This window comes from Canis lupus, chromosome 20 (genome assembly GCF_011100685.1).
Source record: "Canis lupus familiaris isolate Mischka breed German Shepherd chromosome 20, alternate assembly UU_Cfam_GSD_1.0, whole genome shotgun sequence".
Lineage (NCBI taxonomy): Eukaryota > Metazoa > Chordata > Mammalia > Carnivora > Canidae > Canis > Canis lupus.
Window position 1 is genome coordinate 47,701,762 of NC_049241.1, and position 27,340 is coordinate 47,729,101.

Here is a 27,340-nt window from a genome sequence, read left to right on the forward strand (position 1 = left end):
GTTTGTTTGCTTGTTCATTTGTTCTGTGTTTTCAATGAGACAACTGCCTCTATGTCTTGGCTATTGTAAACAATGCTGCAAAACGTGGGGTGCCTATATATTTCCAGTTAGTGTTTTTGTCTTCTTTGGTTAAATACCAGTAGTGGAATTAATTGATCATGTGCTATTTCTATTTTTAATTTTTTGAGGAACCTCCATACAGTCTCCACAGTAGCTGCACCAGTTTGCATTCCCACCAACAGTGCACAAGAGTACTCTCTTTTCCACATTCTCACCAACACTTGTCATTCATTTCTTGTCTTTATACTAACCATTCTTTTTATTTATTTATTTATTTATAAAATAAATTTATTTTTTTATTGGTGTTCAATTTGTCAACATACAGAGTAATACCCAGTGCTCATCCCATCAAGTGCCCACCTCAGTGCCCGCCACCCAGTCACCCCCAACCCCCACCCACCTCCCCTTCCACCACCCCTAGTTCGTTTCCCAGAGTTAGGAGTCTCTCATGTTCTGTATCCCTTTCTGATATTTCCCACTCATTTTTTCTCCTTTCCCCTTTATTCCCTTTCACTATTATTTATATTCCCCAAATGAATGAGACCATATAATGTTTGTCCTTGTCCGATTGACTTATTTCACTCAGCATAATACCCTCCAGTTCCATCCACGTTAAAGCAAATGGTGGGGATTTGTCGTTTCTAATGGCTGAGTAATATTCCATTGTATACATAAACCACATCTTCCTTATCCATTCATCTTTCAATGGACGACACCGTGGCTCCTTCCACAGTTTGGCTATTGTGGACATTGCTGCTATACACATCGGGATGCAGGTGTCCCGGCGTTTCATTGCATCTGTATCTTTGGGGTAAATCCCCAGCAGTGCAATTACTGGGTCGTAGGGCAGGTCTATTTTTAACTCTTTGAGGAACCTCCACACAGTTTTCCAGAGTGGCTGCACCAGTTCACATTCCCACCAACAGTGTAGGAGGGTTCCCCTTTCTCCACATCCTCTCCAACATTTGTGGTTTCCTGTCTTGTTAATTTTCCCCATTCTCACTGGTGTGAGGTGGTATCTCATTGTGGTTTTAATTTTATACTAACCATTCTAATTAGTGTGAGGTGATAGTCTTATTTTTTGGAAGTCACATAAATGGAATTATTTTATTTCCTTCTCAGATTGTTCATTCTTTGTATGTAGAAATGCAACTGGTTGTTTGAGGGTTGGCTCTATATGCAGTTACTTGGCTGAATTGATTTATTAGTTCTGTCAGTGTTTTGTGGGATTTTTAGGATTTTATACACATAAGATCACACTGCATGCATAGTTGATTTCTTCCTTTCGAGTTTGGTTGACTTTTATTTCATTTTCTTTCTTTAATTGCCTGGCTAGAACCACCAGTGTTATGTTGAGTAGAAGTTTGTGAAATCAGATGCGGTGTTCCTAATCATAGGGGAAAAATGCTCATTGAGTATCATGCTTGCTATGAGCTTTTCATGAACAGCTTTATGTTGAGATAGTTTCCTTCTATTCCTAGTTCTTAGTGTTTTATCAAGTTCTTTTTTTTAAATTTTATTTATTTATGATAGTCACATAGAGAGAGAGAGAGAGAGAGAGAGAGAGAGAGAGAGAGGCAGAGACACAGGCAGAGGGAGAAGCAGGCTCCATGCACCGGGAGCCCGACGTGGGATTCGATCCCGGGTCTCCAGGATCGCGCCCTGGGCCAAAGGCAGGCGCCAAACCGCTGCACCACCCAGGGATCCCAATGTTTTATCAAGTTCTATACACAAATATAAAGATTAATTTCTTGATGCAGAATATAAACAATAATGTATCTCTCAATTAGTAATGAATGATTGTGTCATGTTGTTTTTCTTATTTTGGTAGTCCTGTCCACTACATGGAACTAGAGAATGATACACAAATTTCAGAATTTCTTCTTCTGGGATTTTCAGAGGAACCAGAATTGCAGCCCTTCCTCTTTGGACTGTTCCTGTTCATGTACTTGGTCACCATACTTGGGAACCTGCTCATCATTCTGGCTGTCAGCTATGACACCCACCTCCACACCCCCATGTACTTCTTCCTTGCCAACCTGTCCTTTGTAGACATCTGTTTCACCTCCACTACAGTCCCCAGGATGCTGGTAAATATACAAACACAGAGAAAAGTCATAATTTATGAAAGCTGCATCATGCAGATGTACTTTTTCTTACTTTTTGCTGGTTTGGACAACTTTCTTCTGAGTGTTATGGCCTATGACCGATTTGTGGCCATCTGTCACCCCCTGCACTACATGGTCACCATGAACCCCCAGCTCTGTGGACTGCTGGTTCTGGTGTCCTGGATCATGAGTGCCCTGCATTCTTTGTTACAAACATTAATGGTGTTGCGGTTGTCCTTCCATACAGAGGTGGAAATCCCCCACTTTTTCTGTGAACTCAATCAGATGATCCAGCTTGCCTGTTCTGACACCTTTCTTAATAACATGGTGTTGTACTTTGCAGCTATGCTGCTGGCTGGTATCCCCATGGCTGGGGTCCTCTACTCTTATTGTAAGATAGTTTCCTCTATACGTAGAATCTCATCAGCTCAGGGCAAGCATAAAGCATTTTCCACCTGTGCATCACATCTTTCAGTTGTCTCTTTATTTTATTGTACGAGCCTAGGTGTGTACCTTAGCTCTGCAGCTACCCAGAGCTCCCACTCAAGTGCAGTAGCCTCAGTGATGTACACGGTGGTCACACCCATGCTGAATCCCTTTATTTACAGCCTGAGGAACAAAGATATAAAGGAGGCACTAAGTGTGTTTTTCAGAGGGAAGACATAAAAAGGCTATTTTTCTTTCTTTTTTTTTTAAATTTTTATTTATTTATGATAGTCACACACACACACACACACAGAGAGAGAGAGAGGCAGAGACACAGGCAGACGGAGAAGCAGGCTCCATGCACCGGGAGCCCGACGTGGGATTCGATCCTGGGTCTCCAGGATCACGCCCTGGGCCAAAGGCAGGCGCCAAACAGCTGCGCCACCCAGGGATCCCAAAAGGCTATTTTTCAACTAGTATCTGTGATTGCAGGCTTAATGCCTGATAGCCAGAAATTGTGATTCTTTATCAAATCATGAAAGAAGAACTTAATCCCTCTATTTTCCTGGAGTTTCAATTTTTCTAAATTTCAACTGCATTATCAAATATTTTTTTAAATATTTTAATTTATTTATTCATGAGAGACACACAGAGAGAGGCAGAGAGAGAAGCAGGCTCCATGCAGGAAGCCTGATGTGGGACTTGATCCCAGAACTCCGGGATTATGCCCTGAGCCAAAGGTAGATGCTCAACTGCTAAGCCACGCAGGCATCCCCTGCGCTATCAAATTTAACTAAGTCCCTTTGTTGTTCTTTCTGGTCCTTTTGATAGCCAACGATTTTCCTTTTTTTTTTTTTCTACCAAAGTGAGTCCCAACCTTCAGTAAGAAACAATTTTGAGATTCCCATTTGCCTTATATAGTGATGAATTGTCCTAATTTTATGAAATAAACTACACTGGTAACTGAGGCCATTTTTATAATTTTATTGTAGAGGAAATCTGAGATCACAGCTTTCACTCTGTGTCTATCATTCCTTTCTACATTACTACCTTAAATGCTCTTCTTGATAATATACACTTTAACCTACTAGTTTGTTTTTAGCTAGTCATGGGGCTTTACGATACTCATTAAGATCATATTCCTTCATTAGCACAGTATCCAGAGTATCCCTGGCACAGAATAGTAAGGCCAAAATTGCTTACGAAAAACACCCTCCAGGTATAATCTACAAAGAAGACAAATCTGCATAAACCAATTGGTTAAACAAGGGCTTGGCATAGAAGACATGAAATAGGATGAAATAAAATTTTCTATAATACCATATTTTATTGTGGAAAATGTGTTTTGATATGAACATCCACTCCTTAAAGTGTGGGATATTTGGTGTTTTTTTTATTTTTTTTTTATTTTTTTTTTTTATTTTTTTTTTTATTGGTGTTCAATTTACTAACATACAGAATAACACCCAGTGCCCATCACCCATTCACTCCCACCCCCCGCCCTCCTCCCCTTCTACCACCCCTAGTTCGTTTCCCAGAGTTAGCAGTCTTTACGTTCTGTCTCCCTTTCTGATATTTCCCACACATTTCTTCTCCCTTCCCTTATTTTCCCTTTCACTATTATTTATATTTCCCAAATGAATGAGAACATATAATGTTTGTCCTTCTCCGACTGACTTACTTCACTCAGCATAATACCCTCCAGTTCCATCCACGTTGAAGCAAATGGTGGGTATTTGTCATGTTAAAGAGTTTTATTAATTGGGGCAGCCCCAGTGGCCCAGTGGTTTAGCAGTGCCTTTGGCCTAGGACATGATCCTGAAGACCTCAGATCGAGTCCCACGTCGAGCTCCCTGCATGGAGCCTGTTTCTCCCTCTGCCTGTGTCTCTGCCTCTCTCTCTCTTTGTGTCTGTCATGAATAAATAAATAAAATCTTTAAAAAAAGAGTTTTATTAATTGAAGAATTTTGTGGTAGGTTTTGTATTATTTAATTGGATGATTTTGCTGTTTCTCTTTGAAAATTTCTAATATTACTCCTTCCATGGTTCTAAACTTAATATCTCCCCCTTTAAAAATATTGCCATAAATGTTACAGTGTGAGTGAACCATTTGTGTATTCACTCTGTCATTAATATGTTTCATTCTTTATGCCCTAAACTCTCTTCTACCCTGTGAGTGCAAGCTAACTCAGACAAGACTGGAATTCCAGCCTAGTAATGCTCTGAGACTGGAAACATGTGACTGAGGTTCCCACAAGTTATTTCTGCAAAAGTACACAGGCCTTTCCAACCTGTACCAGTTACCTGGAAGGGAATCTCAATGGTAGTCACTTTTTAGTACAGTTACCTGAAATAAATGTGACTAACCAGGCCATTATGAATACTGCTTTCAAATATCAGAACAAATATCAAAAATAAGAAGCAGTAGATTATTTTTAATATTCTCAGTTCTGTTTACATTGATTATTGTATCAGCTGTTTGTGCTGAAGAAGCTATGCCAGAGGTAAAAGATATAAGATTATGATTTTTTTAAAATTGCATGGTGGCCTATGTTGGGAAAATATTCTAGTCTCTGCTGGCCTTCTCATGAGGCTATGGTCAGCTGTGGGTCAGCTGGAAGTACTCTGTTAATCCTGGCTGTGTTCTCACATTTGGAGGCTTGCTGGTGGTAGGCTGGTCTAAGTTGGTCCATGTAAGAGCAACTGAGCTCTGCTTCACTTGTTTTCTCCTCCTACGGTAAGCTAGCCTGGATTTGTATATATGGCAGAGGCCAGGTTACAAGACAGCAGCAGAAACACACCAAAGTCCCTTGAAGCACACTGTCATTTTCATTGTACACTTTTAGCAAAGGCAAATAAACCACTAATTTCAGGTCAGATTCAAAGTGGGAGAATAATCTCCATCTCTCAATGGGAGGAGCTTCACAGTCACATTGCAAAGTACATGAATACAGAGATAAGTGAATTGGGGACATCTCTGCAAAAGGTCTACCACAAGTGTAATGTTCAATTCAATCAAGTTTTATTGGTGCAGGACACAAAATCAACAGCAATACAGTACAGTACAAAGTAGTGATTCAATAATTCTACACATGACTCAGTGCTCATCCTGGTGAGTGTGTTCTTAAGGGTTGAGTCTGCAGGATTTTCTATATTTAGTTCATCTCATCTGTAAATAAATAATTTTACTTCTTTCTTTCTATTTAGATGGATTTTATTCTCTGTCTTGCCTGATTGCTCCAGCTAGGACGTGCAGTATTATGTCGAATAGGAGTGGTGGGAGTGGACACCCTTGTCTTGCTCCTGATGGCAAAGGAAAAGTTTTCTAACCTTTCTAACCTCCCTATTGTGAGTTTGACATGTATAGCCCTCTTTTAAGTTGAGGTATATTCCTTTTACAATCAGTTTGTTGAAGGTTTGTTGTTGTTGTTGTTTATCATGAAAGTATATTGTGTTTTGTCAAAAGTTTTTCTGTATCTATTGAGATGATCATAATATTGTTATATTTTGTTCTCTTAATGGGTTGTATCACATTTATTGATTTGTTTATGCTGAACCATCCTCAGATCTCAGGGATAAATTGCACCTGATCATGGCATATAATCCCTTCAGTGTGCTGTGTCATTCAGCTAGCTAATAGCTTTTTGAAAAACATTGTGTCTATGTTCATCAGGGATATTGGATATTTGTACTGACCTTTTCTGACTGTGCTATCGGTGTAATGCTGGCCTTGTAAAATGAGGCTGAAAATATGGCCCCCTCTGTATATTTCTGGAAGAGTTTGAGAAGGATTTTTATTAATTCTTCTTAAAAGTTTAGTAGAGTTCACCTGGGAAGTTCTCTGGTCCTGGGGTTTACTTTGATGGGAGACTTTTGATTGCTGTCTTAATGGCCTTAGTCTTCATTGGTTTGTTCATATTTATGTTTCTTCTTGATTTAGGCCTGGTGGTTTATAAGTTTATAAGGATTTATCCATGTCCAATTTGTTGGAGGGAAGTTGTTCATAGTGCTCTCCTAGGATTCTTGTCTTTCTATGATATTTGTTATAAGGTAATATGTTTCCTGCATTTTAATTTTTTATTTTAACAATTTTTGAAAAAGTTATTTATTTATTTATGTATGTATTTATTTAGGAGAGAGAGAGAGAATGAGTGAGAGGTAGAGAGAGAGAAGGGGGAAGGTGCTGAAGGAGAAAGACAAGCTGACTCTGCAGTGAGCATGGAGCCTAAATGGGGCCCTAAGATCATGACCTGAGCTGAAACCAAGAGTCAGATGCTTTTCCAACTAAGCCACCCAGGTGTCCTGCTACTGATTTCATTTATTTGGATCTTCTCCCCCACCCCTTTTCTTTGGTTTACTCAAGGTTTGTCAATTTTGCTTAGCTTTTCAGAAAATTGGCTCCTAGCTTTGTTAATCTTTTCTATTGTTTTTTCTGGTCCATATATCATTTATGTTTGCCCTGATATTTATTTCTTTTCCTCTCCTGCTTTGGCCTCAGTTTATTCTTCTCTTTGTAGGTCTTTAAATCATAAAGTGAAGTTATTTACTTAACCTCATTTGTTTTTCTTAATGTAGGCATTTATTACTATAAACTTGCCTCTTAGAGCTGCTTTTGCAACATCCCATAAGTTTTGATAGGCCGTATTTCCATCTTCATTTAACTGAAGACTTTCAAATTTCCTTTTTGGTTTCTTCTTTCACCCACTGACTGTTCATGATTGAGTGGTTTAATTCCAAGGTAATTGTGAATATCTCAGGTATGTGTACTCTTACATTCATTGCAGCATTATTTACAATAGCCAAGACAAGGAAACATTGTCAGATGAATTAATAATAATGGCATATTCATGGAGTGGAATTCAACAAATAAAAAAGGAAGATATCTTTTCTTTTCCTTTCTAAAACATGAATGGACTCCAAGGGCATTATACCAAGTGAATTAATCAGAGAAAGAAAGACGAATCATGCATGGTTTAACTTATATGTAAATACAAGAACCTGAACTCACAGAAATAGAGGGTAGGTTGATGTTTGCCTGTGGCTTGGGTTTGGGGAAATGAAAAGATGCTGGTGAAATCCTACAAACCTTCAGTTATAAGATGAATGTATATTGGGAACATCATTACAACATGGTCATTTTGATAAGTCAAATATATTGTGTTGTATACTTGCATGTTGCTAACAGAGTACAGAGTAAATGTTCTTACAAAAAAAAGAAATGGTAACTATGTGAAGTAATGGATGTATTCACTAACCTTTTGTGGTGATCACTTTGCAATCATTGGTTATAATTTTATATGTTGATTTCATTTCAATAAAACTGGAAAGAAGAAGAAAAAATATTCCTATGTCTCTGTCTTCTATTTGAAATTCAAATTTCCCCATTAAAAAACAAACAAACCCACAGTACCAGTATGAAAACCTTTATGTATATGTCACTGGGAAGATCAATCAACAGGAAGGAGTATCTACATAAGAATATCATGTAGGCTGAGTGAAGTAAGTCAGTCGGAGAAGGACAAACATTATATGTTCTCATTCATTTGGGGAATATAAATAATAGTGAAAGGGAATATAAGGGAAGGGAGAAGAAATGTGTGGGAAATATCAGAAAGGGAGACAGAACGTAAAGACTGCTAACTCTGGGAAACGAACTAGGGGTGGTAGAAGGGGAGGAGGGCGGGGGGTGGGAGTGAATGGGTGACGGGCACTGGGTGTTATTCTGTATGTTAGTAAATTGAACACCAATAAAAAATAAAAAAATAAAAAAAAAGAATATCATGTAGGTAGCATCAGTGATACAACAGTTTATTTATTTATTTATTTATTTATTTATTTATTTATTTATTTATTATTTCAATAGTACTTAGCTTCATCAACCAGTAAGTTAGATATGAAGTCCCTGGTCTCTATGAGGTATCTGGAAAGAAAATCTTTTCTTAGACTAGGAATGGTATTCTACAGACAAGATAAGGAGGCTATATTTACATGTGGAAGAAAGCCTGTCCCTGTGGAGTAGAATTTCCATAACATCCCTATGACATAAACTCAGTCACTGTGTTCCACTGCTGAAAGTAGAAGTAAAAAAAAAACTTTTTTAAAAAAGATTTTATTTATATATGTATTTTTTTCTTCTGAATTAAAAAAATTTTTTTTATCGGAGTTCAATTTGCCAACATATAGCATATCACCCAGTGCTCATCCCGCCAAGTGCCCCCCTCAGTGCCCATCACCCAGTCACCTCAGGCCCCCACCCACCTCCCCTTCCACTACCCATTGTTCATTTCCCAGAGTTAGGTGTCTCTCATGTTTTGTCACCCTCACTGATATTTTCACTCATTTTCTCTCCTTTCCTTTTATTCCCCTTCACTAATCTTTATATTCCCCAAATGAATGAGACCATATAATGTTTGTGCTTTTCCGATTGACTTATTTCACTCAGCATAATACCCTCTAGGTCCCTCCATGTCGAAGCAAATGATGGGTATTTGTTATACCTCTGTATACCTTCCTCTGTTCATGTCTTTTGTGATAGAGATTGATTTAAAAGTGTAAATTTCCCTGGGTAACATTAACATTTTCACAATGTTAATTCTCCCAATCCATGAGCATGGAATGTTTTTCCATCTCTTTGTGTCTTTCTCAATTTCTTTCAGAAGTGTTCTGTAGTTTTTAGGGTATAGATGCTTTACCTCTTTGGTTAGGTTTATTCCTAGGTATCTTATGCTTTTCAGTGCAATTGTTAATAGGATTGACTCGTTAATTTTTCTTTCTTCAGTCTCATTGTTAGTGGATAGAAATGCCATTGACTTCTGGGCATTGATTTTATATCCTGCCACACTGCGAAATTGCTGTATGAGTTCTAGGAATCTTGGGGTGGAGGCTTTTGGGTTTTCTTTCTTTTTTTTTTTTTTGATGATGATTTTTTATTTTTTATTTTTTTAAATTTATTTTTTATTGGTGTTCAATTTACCAACATACAGAATAACCCCCCAGTGCCCATCCCCCATTCACTCCCACCCCCCGCCCTCCTCCCCTTCTAAGTCCTTCCCCTTCTCTAGTTCATTTCCCAGAGTTAGCAGTCTTTACCTTCTGTCTCCCTTTCTGATATTGCCCACACATTTCTTCTCCCTTCCCTTATATTCCCTTTCACTATTATTTATATTCCCCACATGAATGAGAACATATAATGTTTGTCCTTCTCCGATTGACTTACTTCACTCAGCATAATACCCTCCAGTTCCATCCACGTTGAAGCAAATGGTGGGTATTTGTCATTTCTAATAGCTAATATTCCATTGTATACATAAACCACATCTTCTTTATCCATTCATCTTTCGATGGACACCGAGGCTCCTTCCACAGTTTGGCTATTGTGGCCATTGCTGCTATAAACATCGGGGTGCAGGTGTCCCTGCGTTTCATTGCATCTGTATCTTTGGGATAAATCGCCAACAGTGCAATTGCTGGGTTGTAGGGCAGGTCTATTTTTAACTCTTTGAGGAACCTCCACACAGTTTTCCAGAGTGGCTGCACCAGTTCATATTCCCACCAACAGTGTAAGAGGGTTCGCTTTTCTCCGCATCCTCTCCAACATTTGTGGTTTCCTGCCTTGTTAATTTTCCCCATTCTCACTGGTGTGAGGTGGGATCTCATTGTGGTTTTGATTTGTAATTCCTTGATGGCAAGTGATGCGGAGCATTTTCTCATGTGCATGTTTGCCATGTCTATGTCTTCCTCTGTGAGATTTCTCTTCATGTCTTTAGCCCATTTCATGATTGGATTGTTTGTTTCTTTGGTGTTGAGTTTAATAAGTTCTTTATAGATCTTGGAAACTAGCCCTTTATCTGATATGTCATTTGCAAATATCTTCTCCCATTCTGTAGGTTGTCTTTTAGTTTTGTTGCCTGTATCCTTTGCTGTGCAAAAGCTTCTTATCTTTTTTTTTTTTTTTAAGATTTTATTTATTTATTTTTTTTTATTGGTGTTCAATTTACTAACATACAGAATAACACCCAGTGCCCGTCACCCATTCACTCCCACCCCCCGCCCTCCTCCCCTTCTACCACCCCTAGTTCGTTTCCCAGAGTTAGCAGTCTTTACGTTCTGTCTCCCTTTCTGATATTTCCCACACATTTCTTCTCCCTTCCCTTATTTTCCCTTTCACTATTATTTATATTCCCCAAATGAATGAGAACATATAATGTTTGTCCTTCTCCGACTGACTTACTTCACTCAGCATAATACCCTCCAGTTCCATCCACGTTGAAGCAGATGGTGGGTATTTGTCATTTCTAATAGCTGAGTAATATTCCATTGTATACATAAACCACATCTTCTTTATCCATTCATCTTTCGTTGGACACCGAGGCTCCTTCCACAGTTTGGCTATCGTGGCCATTGCTGCTAGAAACATCGGGGTGCAGGTGTCCCGGCGTTTCATTGCATTTGTATCTTTGGGGTAAATCCCCAACAGTGCAATTGCTGGGTCGTAGGGCAGGTCTATTTTTAACTGTTTGAGGAACCTCCACACAGTTTTCCAGAGTGGCTGCACCAGTTCACATTCCCACCAACAGTGTAAGAGGGTTCCCTTTTCTCCGCATCCTCTCCAACATTTGTTGTTTCCTGCCTTGTTAATTTTCCCCATTCTCACTGGTGTGAGGTGGTATCTCATTGTAGTTTTGATTTGTATTTCCCTGATGGCAAGTGATGCAGAGCATTTTCTCATATGCATGTTGGCCATGTCTATGTCTTCCTCTGTGAGATTTCTGTTCATGTCTTTTGCCCATTTCATGATTGGATTGTTTGTTTCTTTGGTGTTGAGTTTAATAAGTTCTTTATAGATCTTGGAAACTAGCCCTTTATCTGATATGTCATTTGCAAATATCTTCTCCCATTCTGTAGGTTGTCTTTGAGTTTTGTGGACTGTATCCTTTGCTGTGCAAAAGCTTCTTATCTTGATGAAGTCCCAATAGTTCATTTTTGCTTTTGTTTCTTTTGCCTTCGTGGATGTATCTTGCAAGAAGTTACTATGGCCGAGTTCAAAAAGGGTGTTGCCTGTGTTCTTCTCTAGGATTTTGATGGAATCTTGTCTCACATTTAGATCTTTCATCCATTTTGAGTTTATCTTTGTGTATGGTGAAAGAGAGTGGTCTAGTTTCATTCTTCTGCATGTGGATGTCCAATTTTCCCAGCACCATTTATTGAAGAGACTGTCTTTCTTCCAATGGATAGTCTTTCCTCCTTTATCGAATATTAGTTGCTCATAAAGTTCAGGGTCCACTTCTGGATTCTCTATTCTGTTCCACTGATCTATGTGTCTGTTTTTGTGCCAGTACCACACTGTCTTGATGACCACAGCTTTGTAGTACAACCTGAAATCTGGCATTGTGATGCCCCCAGATATGGTTTTCTTTTTTAAAATTCCCCTGGCTATTCGGAGTCTTTTCTGATTCCACACAAATCTTAAAATAATTTGTTCTAACTCTCTGAATAAAGTCCATGGTATTTTGATAGGGATTGCATTAAACGTGTATATTGCCCTGGGTAACATTGACATTTTCACAATATTAATTCTGCCAATCCATGAGCATGGAATGTTTTTCCATCTCTTTGTGTCTTCCTCAATTTCTTTCAGAAGTGTTCTATAGTTTTGAGGGTATAGATCCTTTACATCTGTGGTTAGGTTTATTTCTAGGTATCTTATGCTTTTGGGTGCAATTGTAAATGGGATTGACTCCTTAATTTCTCTTTCTTCAGTCTCATTGTTAGTGTATAGAAATGCCACTGATTTCTGGGCATTGATTTTGTATCCTGCCACGCTACCGAATTGCTGTATGAGTTCTAGCAATCTTGGGGTGGAGACTTTTGGGTTTTCTATGTAGAGTATCATGTCATCGGCGAAGAGGGAGAGTTTGACTTCTTCTTTGCCAATTTGAATGCCTTTAATGTCTTTTTGTTGTCTGATTGCTGAGGCTAGGACTTCCAGTACTATGTTGAACAGCAATGGTGAGAGTGGACATCCCTGTCTTGTTCCTGATCTTAGGGGAAAGGCTCCCAGTGCGTCCCCATTGAGAATGATATTTGCTGTGGGCTTTTCGTAGATGGCTTTTAAGATGTTGAGGAATGTTCCCACTATCCCTACACTCTGAAGAGTTTTGATCAGGAATGGATGCTGTATTTTGTCAAATGCTTTCTCTGCATCTAATGAGAGGATCATATGGTTCTTGGTTTTTCTCTTGCTGATATGATGAATCACATTGATTGTTTTATGGGTGTTGAACCAGCCTTGTGTCCCGGGGATAAATCCTACTTCGTCATGGTGAATAATTTTCTTAATGTATTGTTGGATCCTATTGGCTAGTATCTTGTTGAGAATTTTTGCATCCATGTTCATCAGGGATATTGGTCTGTAATCCTCCTTTTTGGTGGGGTCTTTGTCTGGTTTTGGAATTAAGGTGATGCTGGCCTCATAGAACGAATTTGGAAGTACTCCATCTCTTTCTATCTTTCCAAACAACTTTAGAAGAATAGGTATGGTCTCTTCTTTAAACATTTGATAAAATTCCCCTGGGAAGCCATCTGGCCCTGGACTCTTGTGTCTTGGGAGGTTTTTGATGACTGCTTCAATTTCTTCCCTGGTTATTGGCCTGTTAAGGTTTTCTATTTCTTCCTGTTCCAGTTTTGGTAGTTTGTGGCTTTCCAGGAATGCGTCCATTTCTTCTAGATTGCCTAATTTATTGGCGTATAGATGTTCATAATATGTTTTTAAAATCATTTGTATTTCCTTGGTGTTGGTAGTGACCTCTCCTTTCTTATTCATGATTTTATTAATTTGAGTCTTCTCTCTCTTCTTTTTAATAAGGCTGGCTAATGGTTTATCTATCTTATTAACTCTTTCAAAGAACCACCTCCTGGTTCTGTTTATCTGTTCCACAGTTCTTCTGGTCTCGATTTCGTTGAGTTCTGTTCGAATCTTTATTAACTCCCTTCTTCTCCTGGGTATAGGATCTATTTGCTGTTTTTTCTCTAGCTCCTTTAGGTGTAAGGTTAGCTTTTGTATTTGAGTTCTTTCCAGTTTTTGAGTGGATGCTTGTATTGCCATGTATTTCCCCCTCAGGACTGCTTTTGCTGCATCCCAAAGATTTTGAACGGCTGTATCTTCATTCTCATCAGTTTCCATGAATCTTTTTAATTCTTCCTTAATTTCCTGGTTGACCCTTTCATCTTTTAGCAGGATGGTCCTTAACCTCCACGTGTTTCAGGTCCTTCCAAACTTCTTGTTGTGATTGAGTTCTAATTTCAAGGCATTATGGTCTGAGAATATGCAGGGGACAATCCCAATCTTTTGTTATTGGTTCAGACCCGATTTGTGACCCAATATGTGGTCTATTCTGGAGAAAGTTCCATGTGCACTTGAGAAGAATGTGTATTCAGTTGAGTTTGGATGTAAAGTTCTGTAGATATCTGTGAAATCCATCTGGTCCAGTGTATCATTTAAAGCTCTCGTTTCTTTGGAGATGTTGTGCTTACAAGACCTATCGAGTATAGAAAGAGCTAGATTGAAGTCACCAAGTATAAGTGTATTATTATCTAAGTATTTCTTCACTTTGGTTATTAATTGATTTATATATTTGGCAGCTCCCACATTCGGGGCATATATATTGAGGATTGTTAAGTCCTCTTGTTGAATAGATCTTTTAAGTATGATATAGTGTCCCTCTTCATCTCTCACTACAGTCTTCGGGGTAAATTTTAGTTTATCTGATATAAGGATGGCTACCCCTGCTTTCTTTTGAGGACCATTTGAATGGTAAATGGTTCTCCAACCTTTTATTTTCAGGTTGTAGGTTTCCTTCTGTCTAAAATGAGTCTCTTGTAGACAGCAAATAGATGGGTCCTGCTTTTTTTTTTGTATCCATGTTTTACTTTAATAGAAAACTGACCCATAATTCCATAGTATAATAAAACTCTTGTTCCAGGAAGATTTATCCTCAACCCTCACCAAGTCCCCAAGGCTTGCATTGCCTGCTAGAGACCTCCAGGCCTGTAGAATCAAAGTCTAACCCCTGGCCTGGCAGGTATAACCCCACTGCCTAGGTTGAGTTGATTGGAGTCGTTTTAACCTAAAAAAGAAAAGGCTAAATGTGGGTGACAAGATAATTTGTATTTTTACAGAAAGCAGATTACAAGAGGTAGAAAAGCTAATATAAAATTAAAACAGATTGTTAAAAAAAAACCTGATGGTTTCTTCAATCTTGGAAACTAAAAGCAAAAGGATATGTGAGTCTGTCCTTACAGTGAGGCCTTTCTGTGGTCTGTTCTAGTGCTAGAATTTCAAGATAGTTTTCCATTAAACATTTTCTCCAGGAAGACAAATACAGTTTTCTTACATTAGGGTTATACAGGAGATTGTAATTTTTTTTTGTAGTTTGAAGACATAACCACTGTTACATTGGTAATGATGGAAAAGTAGACTTTTCTTACAAAAATCATAAAAGTTGGACAATTGCCAACTACCTGTTGGCTGAGAAGGGAAGTTAATCTGCGGGCTAACTTCCTTTCACTGGTGTTGTTTTCTACAGAAATAGAGAATAACACTTCCCACAGTGCCACTCCTCCTGCTTTTTTTTTTCCTCCTGCTTTTTTATCCAGTCTGAAACCCTGCGCCTTTTGATGGGGTCATTAAGCCCGTTCACGTTCAGAGTTACTATTGAGAGATATGAGTTTAGTGTCATCATGATATCTATTCAGTCCTTGTTTTTGTGGATTGTTCCACTGAACTTCTTCTTAAAGGGGAATTTTAAGAGTCCCCCTTAAAATTTCTTGCAGAGCTGGTTTGGAGGTCACATATTCTTTCAGTTGCTGCCTGTCTTGGAAGCTCTTTATCTCTCCTTCCATTTTGAATGAGAGCCTTACTGGATAAAGTATTCTTGGTTGCATGTTCTTCTCATTTAGGACCTTGAATATATCCTGCCAGCCCTTTCTGGCCTGCCAGGTCTCTGTGGGGAGGTCTGCTGTTACCCTAATACTCCTCTGCATAAAAGTCAGGGATTTCTTGTCTCTTGCTGCTTTAAGGATCTTCTCTTTATTTTTGGAATTTGCAAGCTTCACTATTAAATGTCGAGGTGTTGAACGGTTTTTATTGATTTTAGGGGGGGATCTCTCTATTTCCTGGATCCTAATGCCTGTTTCCCTTCCCAGATTAGGAAAGTTTTCAGCTAGAATTTGTTCAAATACATATTCTGGCCCTCTGTCCCTTTCGGTGCCCTCGGGAACACCAATTAAACGTAAGTTTTTCTTTCTCAGGCTGTCGTTTATTTCCCTTAATCTATCTTCATGGTCTTCTAATTGTTTGTCTCTTTTTTCCTCAGTTTCCCTCTTTGCTATCAACTTGTCTTCTATGTCACTCACTTGTTCTTTCGCCTCGTTAACCCTCGTCGTTAGGACTTCTAGTTTGGATTGCATCTCATTCAATTGATTTTTAATTTCTACCTGATTAGCTCTAAATTCTGCAGTCATGAAGTCTCTTGAATCCTTTGTGCTTTTTTCTAGAGCCACCAGTAGCTGTATAATAGTGCTTCTGAATTGGCTTTCTGACATTGAATTGTAATCCAGATTTTGTAACTCTGTGGGAGAGAGGACTGTTTCTGATTCTTTCTTTTGAGGTGAGGTTTTCCTTCTAGTCATTTTGCTCATGCAGAATGGCCAAAAGCAAGTTGTATTGGGAAAAGGAGAAAAAGAGAGGAGAGAAAGAAGGAAAGAAAAGAGAAAGAGGAAAAAAAAAGTAAGAAAAAAATGAAAAAAAAAGAAGAAAAATAGAAAGAAAAAGAAAGAAAGGAAAAAAGGGGGTGGGGGAAGGAAACAAATCAAAGAGCAAAACAAAACAAAACAAAACAAAACAAAACAAAACAAAAAGAACCACCGGGGAGTATCTTCTGATTCTGTGTACTTAAATGTGTGGGAAATATCAGAAAGGGAGACAGAACGTAAAGACTGCTAACTCTGGGAAACGAACTAGGGGTGGTAGAAGGGGAGGAGGGCGGGGGGTGGGAGTGAATGGGTGACGGGCACTGGGGGTTATTCTGTATGTTAGTAAATTGAACACCAATAAAAAATAAATTAAAAAACAAAACAAAACAAAACAAAACAAAACAAAAGAACCACGGGGGAGTATCTTCTGATTCTGTGTACTTTAAGTCCTTTGGCTTCCCCTGGAAATTGTCCGTCTAGCTGGTCTTCTGGGGGAGGGGCCTGTTGTGCTGATTTTCAGGTGTTAGCAGTTGGGGGAGCTGCTCTGCCCCCTGCCTGGTGCAGGGCTCAGTGGGGGTTGTTTACCCCGTGAGGCCCCAGGAGCAACAGCCCCAGTGGCGGGGCCAGCTCTGGAGCCCTGGATTCAGCCCCCGCAGTAACTCCAGAGCTCTCCGTCTGCAGGGCCTGGGTGCTCCGGGGCGGGGCCGCTGATCTGCTCAGCTCGGGGCAGGAGCGTCCTCGCTGTCCTGGGCCCTCCCGGCCTCTGCCTGTCCCGGGGGGAGGCGGGATCCTGGGCTGTGTCCCGGCGCCCTGTGCTTCGGGTCTGCGCTGTTGGATTCGCACTCCGGGCTGCGCAGCCCCCTCCGCGGAGCCGCCGCCCAAGCCCCTCCGAGCTTCTCCTGGAACTGCGCAGCCCCCTCCGCACGGAGCCTCTTCCTCTGCCCGAGCCCCTCCGAGCTGCTCCCGCCCCGCAGCCCCCTCTGCGGAGCTGCCCCCGAGCCCCTCCCGGGGCGCAGGTGCCTGTTAGTGTCCCGGGAGCCCGAGGGCACCCCCTCCCTCCTTGGGACCTGCTCCAACTCCCTGCGAGCCCCTTTTCGCCCGGGAAGTTTTTTTTTTTTTAATTTTTATTTATTTATGATAGTCACAGAGAGAGAGAGAGAGAGAGACAGAGACACAGGCAGAGGGAGAAGCAGGCTCCATGCACTGGAGCCCGACGTGGGATTCGATCCGGGTCTCCAGGATCGCACCCTGGGCCAAAGACAGGCGCTAAACAGCTGCGCCACCCAGGGATCCCCCACCCGGGAAGGTCGGTGCAGCTCCTGCGTCTCCGGGACGGGGCTCTCCTGTCCTGGGGACACTCGCCCCGGCCTCAGCCCGGCTCCTCGCGGGCCCCCTCCCCCTTGGACGCCTTTTGTTTCTTTATTTCTTTTCCCCGTCTTCCTACCTTGATAGAAGCGCGAACTCTTTTCACTGTAGCATTCCAGGTGTTCTCTCTTTAAATCTCAGGCCGAATTCATAGATTTTCAGGGTAATTTGAAGGTTTTCTAGGTAATTTGGTTGGGACAGGTGATTTGGGGACCCTACTCTTCCGCCATCTTGCCCCTCCTCCGCTTTTGGGTTTTCTACGTGCAGTATCATGTCATCTGTGAAGAGGGAGAGTTTGGCTTCTTCTTTGCCAATTCGAATGCCTTTAGTGTTTGTTTGTTGTCTGATTGCTGAGGCTAAGACTTCCAGTACTATGTTGAACAGCAGTGGTGAGAGTGGACAACCCTGTCTTGTTCCTGATCTTAGGGGAAAGGCTCCCAGTGCTTCCCCATTGAGAATGATATTTGCTGTGGGCTTTTTTGTAGATGGCTTTGAAGATTCTGAGGAATGTTCCCTTTATCCCTACACTGTCAAGAGTTTTGATCAGGAATGGATGCTGTATTTTGTCAAATGCTTTCTCTGCATCTATTGAGAGGCTCATATGGTTCTTGTTTTTTCTCTTGCTGATATGATCTATCACAATGATTGCTTTAGAGTGTTGAACTATCCTTGCATCCTGGGGATAAATCCCACTTGGTCATGGTGAATAATCTTAATGTACTGTCAGATCCTATTGGCTAGTATCTTGTTGAGAATTTTTGCATCCATGTTCATCAGGGATATTGGTCTGTAATTCTCCTTTTTGGTGGGGTCTTTGTCTGGTTTTGGAATTAAGGTGATGCTGGCCTCATAGAATGAGTTCGGAAGTATTCCTTCTCTTTTTATCTTTCCGAACAGCTTTAGTAGAATAGGTATGGTTTCTTCTTTAAACGTTTGATAGAATTCCCCTGGTAAAAGACATGAAGAGAAATCTCACAGAGGAAGACATAGACATGGCCAATAAGCATATGAGAAAATGCTCTGCATCACTTCCCATCAGGGAAATACAAATCAAAATCACAATGAGATACCACCTCACACCAGTGAGAATGGGGAAAATTAACAAGGAAGGAGCCACAAATGTTGGAGAGGATGCGGAGAAAAGGGAACCCTCTTACACTGTGTGGGAATGTGAACTGGTGCAGCCACTCTGGAAAACTGAATGGAGATTCCTCAAAGAGTTAAAAATAGACCTGCCCTACAACCCAGCAATTGCAATGTTGGGGATCTACCCCAAAGATTCAGATGCAATGAAATGCCGAGACACCTGCACCCCGATGTTTATAGCAGCAATGTCCACAATAGCCAAACTGTGGAAGGAACCTGGGTGTCCATCGAAAGATGAATGGATAAAGAAGATGTGGTTTATGTATACAATGGAATATTACTCAGCTATTAGAAATGACAAATACCCGCCATTTGCTTCAACGTGGATGGAACTGGAGGGTATTATGCTGAGTGAAGTAAGTCAATTGGAGAAGGACAAACATTGTATGTTCTCATTAATTTGGGGAATATAAAGAATAGTGAAAGGGAATATAAGGGAAGGGAGAAGAAATGTGTGGGAAATATCAGAAAGGGAGACAGAGCATAAAGACTCCTAACTCTAGGAAACGAACTAGGGGTGGTGGAAGGGGAGGAGGGCGGGGTGGGGGTGAAAGGGTGATGGGCACTGAGGGGGGCACTTGACGGGATGAGCACTGGGTGTTATTCTGATGTTGGTAAATTGAACACCAATAGAAAATAAATTTATTATTAAAAAAATAAAATTTGAAAAAAAAAAAAAAAAGAAAAAGAATTCCCCTGGGAAGCCATCTGGCCCTGGACTTTTGTGTCTTGGGAGGTTTTTGATTACTGCTTCAATTTCCTCCCTCATTCGGCCTGTTCAGGTTTTCTATTTCTTCCTGTCCCAGTTTTGGTAGTTTGTGGCTTTCCAGAAATGTGTCCATTTCTTCTAGATTGCCTAATTTATTGGCGTATAGCTGTTCATAGTAAGTTTTTAAAATCGTTTGTCTTTCATTGGTATTGGTGGTGATCTCTCCTTTCTCATTCATGATTTTATTAATTTGAGTCTTTTCTCTCTCTATTTATTAAGGCTGGCTAAAGGTTTATCTATCTTATTAATTCTTTCAAAGAACCAACTCTGCCAAGAAATTCTTTGTGTCAAAATTCAACACTCTATTTTTTAAAATATTTTATTTATTTATTCATGAGAGAGAGAGAGAGAGAAGCAGAGTGAGAAGGGGTCTTGATCCCGGGTCTTCAGGACCACGTCCTGGGCTGAAGGTGGTGCTAAACTGCTGAGCCACTCCGACTGCCCTCAACACTCTGTTTTTATGTTCATCAAAGTGTTTATTCATTTGTGTCCCCTCCAACTTTCAGGTTTCTTTGCAACACAATAGACGGGATTTAAATAAGTCTCTGTGTATCTACATAAATGTGTGTGAATGTGTTTATTTGAGAAAAAGATGTATACAAATATACACACACATATACATACGCACATTCCTAACCTTGAACATTTCCTTTGGACTCAACAAAGTGCTTCTACATGTTTCATTTATTCCTTACAACGTCTTTCTGGAGTTAGGGTTCATTCCCCCACATCACCTTCAGAAATAAGGAAATTGAGGCTCAGGGTGATCACATTTTAACAATAATATAACAGAGTTAAAACTTACTGCAACCTTTTTTTGAACTCTACACAAATGCAGCCACGTAGTATGTTTATTTTTTTTAACATTTCACCTTTTAAGGCAAGTTTGTGAAAATAATTTAATACAATCAGATCCCTTTACGAACTTTCAGCTTAAAACATTTTTTTTTAATTTACTTATGATAGTCACAGAGAGAGAGAGAGGCAGAGACACAGGCAGAGGGAGAAGCAGGCTCCATGCACCGGGAGCCCGACGTGGGATTCGATTCCGGGTCTCCAGGATCGCGCCCTGGGCCAAAGGCAGGCGCCAAACGGCTGCGCCACCCAGGGATCCCTTAAAACATTTTTTTTTACATAAGAACCATACACAAAATACGTTATACAAAAAGGTGTCTTAATTCCAGAAAAAAAAGAGGAATGAAGGATTTTGACACCAGTTTACTGTTTAAAGGATGCTCTTCACCTGTGTTCAGTTCCAAGCACTAGTCATCACCTTTAGATCCAGTTTAAATAAAAAATTTTTATTAGAGTTCAGTTTGCCAACGTATAAGCATAACACCCAGTGCTCATCCCGCCAAGTGCTCCCCTCATTGCCCATCACCCAGTCACCCCAAACCCCCGCCCACTCCCCCTTCCACTACCCCTTGTTTATTTCTCAGAGTTAGGTGTCTCTTTAGAGCCAGTTTTGCTTAAATGGTTCACCACATCAACCCAGTCCCATCTCTGGGCAAGTTCTCTTTTGTGATCTATCTGCTTTATCTGCCAGCTAACATTTCTGGGCTTTTGAAAGTTTTGTCTTTGTCCATGTTCTTACTTGATGGGGCTGTATTAGGAGTTTCAGTGGAGATGATACTGGTTATGAGTGTGGTAGAATTAATGGGATGGTGATTCTCCATGAACTGCTCTTTAGTGTCCTTGGCATATTCAAATAATGTGTAGGTCACAGCTTCTCAAGAAACCCCCCCTGCTTCCTGTAACTTGGCTGATTTGCTCTGCTTTACAGCTGATGATGTGGATGTTGCTAAAAGTGTTCACAGATATAATTGGAAGTGTTTGAGACTATGCTTCTGTCCAGGAAATCTCTATTAAGAAGACTGTGGGATCACCATTTTCATCTCTCCTGTATTGAAATGCAACTGTACTTAATTCTCAGAATCTTTCATCTCCTGCATAAACAGAAGGTCATACTTACAGTTCCATCTCTTGGTCTTCCTTGGCACTCACCATGTGGGTTATGAGATGCCTCCCAGGTGGCAAGGATGAAGTGAGAACAGTGGCCCTGAGGCTGAGTGTCCTCCTTCTGTGCTCTATATTGTGGGAGGTGCACCCCTCACAGTGCAGACAAGAGTCCTGTGTGCCCCTATCATATTATTTTTTGTATTCTTCCCATAATTCAGCAAACAGTATATTTTATTCTTTTTAAAGATTTATTTATTTTAGAGGGAGGGTGAGAGAGAAATCCTCCAAGCAGATTCCCTGTTCAGTGTAAGCCCTACAGGAAACTCTGTCCCAAGACCCTGAGATCATGAGCTGAGATGAAATCAAAAGTTGAATGCCTAACTCTGGGAAATGAACTAGGGGTGGTGGAAGGGGAGGAGGGCGGGGGATGGGAGTGAATGGGTGATGGGCACTGAGGGAGGCACTTGACCGGATGAGCACTGGGTGTTATTCTGTATGTTGGCAAATTGAACACCAATAAAAAATAAATTTATTATAAAACAAAACAAAACAAACAAAAGTTGAATGCTCAACTGACTGAGCCAGGGGTATTGTATACTTTAAAGGTGTGCAGGTTATTTGTATGCAATTATACTCCAACGAATCATATTCGTAAGGAGACATGGAAATTTCTAGGCAGAAGCAGGAAGAGGAAACAGAAAACATAATTATGCAAACACTTCTTCACCCTAATAGTAGACTCTCTTCCACATGGATGCCAGTTTTACATTATCAATAAAGAGATGTGCAGGATGAAAACATTAGTTTTCACATTAATAAATGTCTGACTTAAATTTTGCTTCATCTCTGACTCTATGGCCATATTATGCCAAATTATTTAGTGAAATTTGTCTTTCTGTGTAGAAAACAACTGGAGACATGTATTTGATTATCAGTTTTGCCAGTGACCATGATAGGCAATGTGGTCACTGAGCCGAATAACAGAACAGGATCCTAATAAGGAAAAAAAAAACCAATGACTTGTTACAAAACACACTATATGTTAAAGTCTACATTTTCAGGGAAGAACAGATATTTAAAGGAATAATGGACACAAAAATGGTTACCTGAGGTGTCAGACTTTCCTTTCTTATGAAATTATAAGTGGATTTGCATGCCAAATGTGGATTTTTTTTCATAAAAGTAGTTTTACTTGTGATTTTTTTTGAAAACAAAAGAAAGCTTCCTTGATATGATGTATTTCATTTCAGAAGAAATTATTCTTAAAAAATCTGTAGAATCTCTTGGATAAATGGGAATTTCAAACATTTTTGTCCAAAATTGGGAAACAAATTGGGAGTGTAGGAAAACAACTAGGGAAAACACTGTGAGACACCAGAGAGCAGAAAGGTTAATACAGTCAGTTACTTAAGTTGTACAGAGAAGTTGATATCCCAGAAAGGGACATTCCGGAAAATCAAGAAAGGAATAAATTCTACTTCCATAATCTGATCAAAGAATTACCATGACTGGCTTTCAGGGTTTGAGTACCTGCTATTACGTGTATTTCTTCAGCCCCAGAAAAAAGGGCCCTTTTATACTTTGTTTTCCAAAGAATCTTTTCAGAGCCCTCTTTATGCCTTTATTTCTCAGGCTGTAGATGAAGGGGTTCAGCATGGGTGTGACCACTGTGTACATCACTGAGGCTGTTGCACTCAAGTGTGATGTCTGGGGAGCAGCAGAACTAAGGTACACTCCTAGGCTTGTACAGTAAAATAAGGAGACAACTGAGAGGTGAGATGCGCAAGTGGAAAATGCTTTATACTTGCCCTGAGCTGATGAGATCCCAAATATGGAGGAAATGATCTTAGAATAAGAGTAAAGGATCCCAGCAAGGGGACCACCACCCAGCAGCCCAGCTCCAAAATACATCACCATGTCATTAAGAAAGGTGTCAGAACAGGCAAGTTGGACCAACTGTTTAATTTCACAGAAAAAGTGGGGAATTTCCACCTCTGTACAGAAGGACAGCCGCAACACCACTGAGGTTTGTAACAAAGAATGCAGGGCACTCATGATCCAAGATACCAAAACCAGCAGTCCACAGATCTGGGGATTCATGATGACTGTGTAGTGCAGGGGGTGACAGATGGCCAAAAATCGGTCATAGGCCATCACGGTCAAGATGTAGTTGTCCAATCCTGCAAAGAGTAGGAAAAAATACATTTGGGTGATGCAGTCTGCATAGGTAATGACTTTTCTCTCTGTCTGTATATTCATCAGCATCTTGGGGATGGTGGTGGAGGTGAAACAAATGTCTGCAAAGGACAGGTTGGCGAGGAAGAAATACATGGGTGTGTGGAGGTGGGAGTCAGAGCTGACAGCCAGGATGAGAAGCAGGTTTCCAAACACAGTGATCAGGTACATGGAGAGGAAAAACCCAAAGATGAGAGGCTGCAGTTCTGGTCCCTCTGAAAATCCCAGAAGAAGAAACTCTGAAACTTCTGTAAGGTTCCCTGGCTCCATGGGTGGGAGGTAACTATCAGGATATAGAAAAATAAATGACTAATTTCACACAAGCAAGTGTTAGTAACCTAGCATAAATGCTACCACTTGACCATATTTTAGAGTCAAAAAATTAATTTCAATATATGTGTGTGGTCTTGTCCCCATTAGGCCATCCCTTGCACCATTTCTCATTAGGAATTGTGTTTCCACCTCAGTCCTTTCCTCAAGTGTGTGTGTGTGTGTGTGTGTGTGTGTGTGTATATATATATATATATATATATATATATATATATATATATACACTCTTGTTTTATTGAGAATATTTTTCATTCCTTTATGGAATATGTACTGAGTATAGACCATGTTCCAGGCACTGTATAGACAATATATACAGGGTGCTGATAAACAATGTCCTTATAATCCTATGATGTAGATTGTAAGCAAATACAAAAAACAATTAAATGTCAGATGATGAGAGGAGCTGTGAAGACAAGGAAAGCAGGCTTAAAGGAGAGGGTTAACAGGCTTTCATTTCTTTTTACTGGATGTTCACACAAGATCTGCAAAGAAGGTGACGGGTGAATAAGACCTTGAGGGAGGTAGGGAAGGGGGTAGAATTTATCTCAGGAAGTGTGTGCCCAGCAGGGGCAATAGCCAGGGCCAATGCCCTGAGGAAGCTGCTTGATTCAGAAAACCAAGGCTCAAAAGAAAGCCAGGGTGTCGAGGGGAAGTAGCAAGAAGGAGTGTAATGAGAGGTGGTGGCAGTGTGTGTTGAGGAATGAAGCAGCCATCCACTATGGCTGAAAATTCAAGACACACGGAATCCCTCATTTTATTAGTTTTGCAGGACTTTCTTAATTTTGCTATAGAGATGTCCTGTGAGTTGAAATGGAAACCCCTGTTAGTAACTACTGTTGGTTGAGTTCTGGATTCTGTCAATTAGAGTCAGCCTAGGATATGTGAGCCCTGGTAACCTTGCTCTGAGGACTGCCATCAACACACGCACACACACACACACACACACACAAACACACACACACACACCATGACCCACTTATGGCCTCCTGTACTACTGACTGCCATGACTTTTTCAACCCCACCCACACTATATAGACCAGTAGTTGATACACATCAGTCTGGCCAGATTTTGTTATCTTTTCCCTAAAGAATGCAGAAATGGTACCCAGAAATTCTTATGGGCAAATAAACTTGAGGATGCCTATCAGTATGCTCTTTTTATGCCTAATACCAACTTAAAGAAACATGGGCAATCTTCTCAGTAAAGACAGAGAGAAAAGAGAGGAATGACATGGACATGAGAGGGAAGACAGATCCAATAGTGCAGGTGGCCCCTGAGAAACTGACCAAGAGGAAGAAAAAGCGTCTTTGGTTCTGGTGACACTTCTGACCTCCTTAGATCCCCTTGATGCCCAGCAAAAGTAATAAGGAGAAAAAGCCAAAGTAGTGATATTTTCATGGTGTGAAACACATAGATGGAATGCTATGAGAGAAAAACGAGCAAAAGATATAAACTAACACTTAACAATAGGAAATATACAAAGTAGAACAGCAGGTGAACTATTTTAATATCATGGAGGAGAAGGATTGCTTTGCTCATGGCCAGTGCATATTTATTTGACCAATTGCTGTTTATATGGCCTAGTGGGGAGGAGGTGAAGCAAGCCACTTCCTAATTTATCTTATGTGACATCTTTTCTTTGTTATTCTTGTTCTTTGAGGTTTGATCTTTTTGACAAGTCTTGGTTCCAGTCTTTGCCTCAGATTCAGCTCTCTACCTCCTGCACTCACCATGACAATCTATCCTCTTATGCAAGATTGCTTCTCTGTGTGATTTTTCCATAGGGACCTTACATGACATACATATTTATTTTATGGCACTTTGTATTTGCCATTACGTGCAGTACCAAGTGAGCAGACATGTCATCTACATTGTTCACTTTTGTTTTTTCCCAAACTATGGGAGTATATGTGTCTTAAGTGCTTTTATATAAATACACTTAAGAAAATGAGATGCTATAGAACAAGAAGAATGGCAAGGAGATAAACCTGTTAACTACAGTAATTTTACACAACTGTATTAAAACTAAAAGGAACGTCAAAAACAAACTGAACATGACATACCACACACTCAATAATATCAACATCAATTAGTAGTGAAGACCTCGACATAAGAGAATATATCATAAAATGTATCTAGAACTTTCTGGCACATACTGATTGTTCTGTAATTATTTGTTGAATGAGTTAGGAATTAGGTCACAATAGACATGGATAGATGAGAAGGTTGTACTTCAATTAGAAAAGACTGGATTGTTGAATGAAAATGGGCACAAAGGGCTGTCCGGAAGGAAATGAGGTGGTTCCATATCTTATTCACTCTTAAGGAAAACAGAGGGATTAAAGATACCGGTGTAAAAGTAAATAAAATATTGTAAATGAACATATAAAAAAGTGTACATAAAAATCTATAGGTGGGCAAAACCATCATTATTAAGGTGAGAAAATCAGAAACAAAAAGGAAGACATATTTAACTTTATCAACTTAACATTTTTTAAAGATCAATAATACCAAACCAAAAATCGGTTTAATAATAACAATTTTGTAAAAATCATTTGAAATGTAGCTGTGAGAAACAGGCATGAAATATATGGACAACAATAATGATAATAATGGACAAATGAATGGGGATCTAATATATGAATCTTTCTCAAGGTGGTGATAGTTAGAAAAAACAAGTAAGATTTCTTTCTCATGCCCATCAGCTAAGAAAGCCAATGAAGAGTTGCCACGTTGATTGGGGCTGGAACTTCTAATCTGTCAGTGAAAGGGGTACTCTCTAATTTTGTTGGCGGAAATAGGAAAATGTGGAATGCTGGGGAAACTATCTGAAGGCAGCTATAAATATTAAAAATACAGACACAACCTCCAGAAACAGATCCAATCACAAAAGTCCAAAAAACACTAAGGAATAACCAAGATATGAAAACAAGGCATAAACATGTATAAAGGGTAATTTATCACTGCTAAGGATGAAGCAATTTCTTTTTCATGTATAGCAAAGACTGACACATGAAGAATATTAAAATGTCTGCTCAACTCTTAGTAAGAAAAAAGAAAATGACAAAGCAACGCATGAGACAGAATGTGCAGTGTGGTGATTACAGTGAATAATAGCATCATAGATTGGAAAGTCACCAAGAGAGTAGAGTTTAAAAGATCTCATCATAAGGTAAGGACTTTGTGACA

The 27,340-nt window shown here is 39.9% G+C and overlaps 2 protein-coding genes and 1 pseudogene across 2 annotated transcripts; 1 reads left to right on the forward strand and 2 right to left on the reverse strand.

The window, feature by feature from the left end:
- The first annotated feature begins 1,883 nt into the window (after window positions 1-1,883).
- OR7A52 (olfactory receptor family 7 subfamily A member 52) lies at window positions 1,884-2,834 on the forward strand. Its single transcript, XM_038565366.1, has one exon. The coding sequence runs from the start codon at window positions 1,905-1,907 to the stop codon at window positions 2,832-2,834; it is 930 nt and encodes a 309-aa protein (XP_038421294.1). The 5' UTR covers window positions 1,884-1,904.
- Window positions 2,835-21,054: 18,220 nt separating this feature from the next.
- Window positions 21,055-21,633, reverse strand: LOC119864607 (annotated as a pseudogene).
- Window positions 21,634-23,121: 1,488 nt separating this feature from the next.
- OR7A54 (olfactory receptor family 7 subfamily A member 54) lies at window positions 23,122-24,090 on the reverse strand. Its single transcript, XM_038565368.1, has one exon. The coding sequence runs from the start codon at window positions 24,088-24,090 to the stop codon at window positions 23,122-23,124; it is 969 nt and encodes a 322-aa protein (XP_038421296.1).
- Window positions 24,091-27,340: the final 3,250 nt, after the last annotated feature.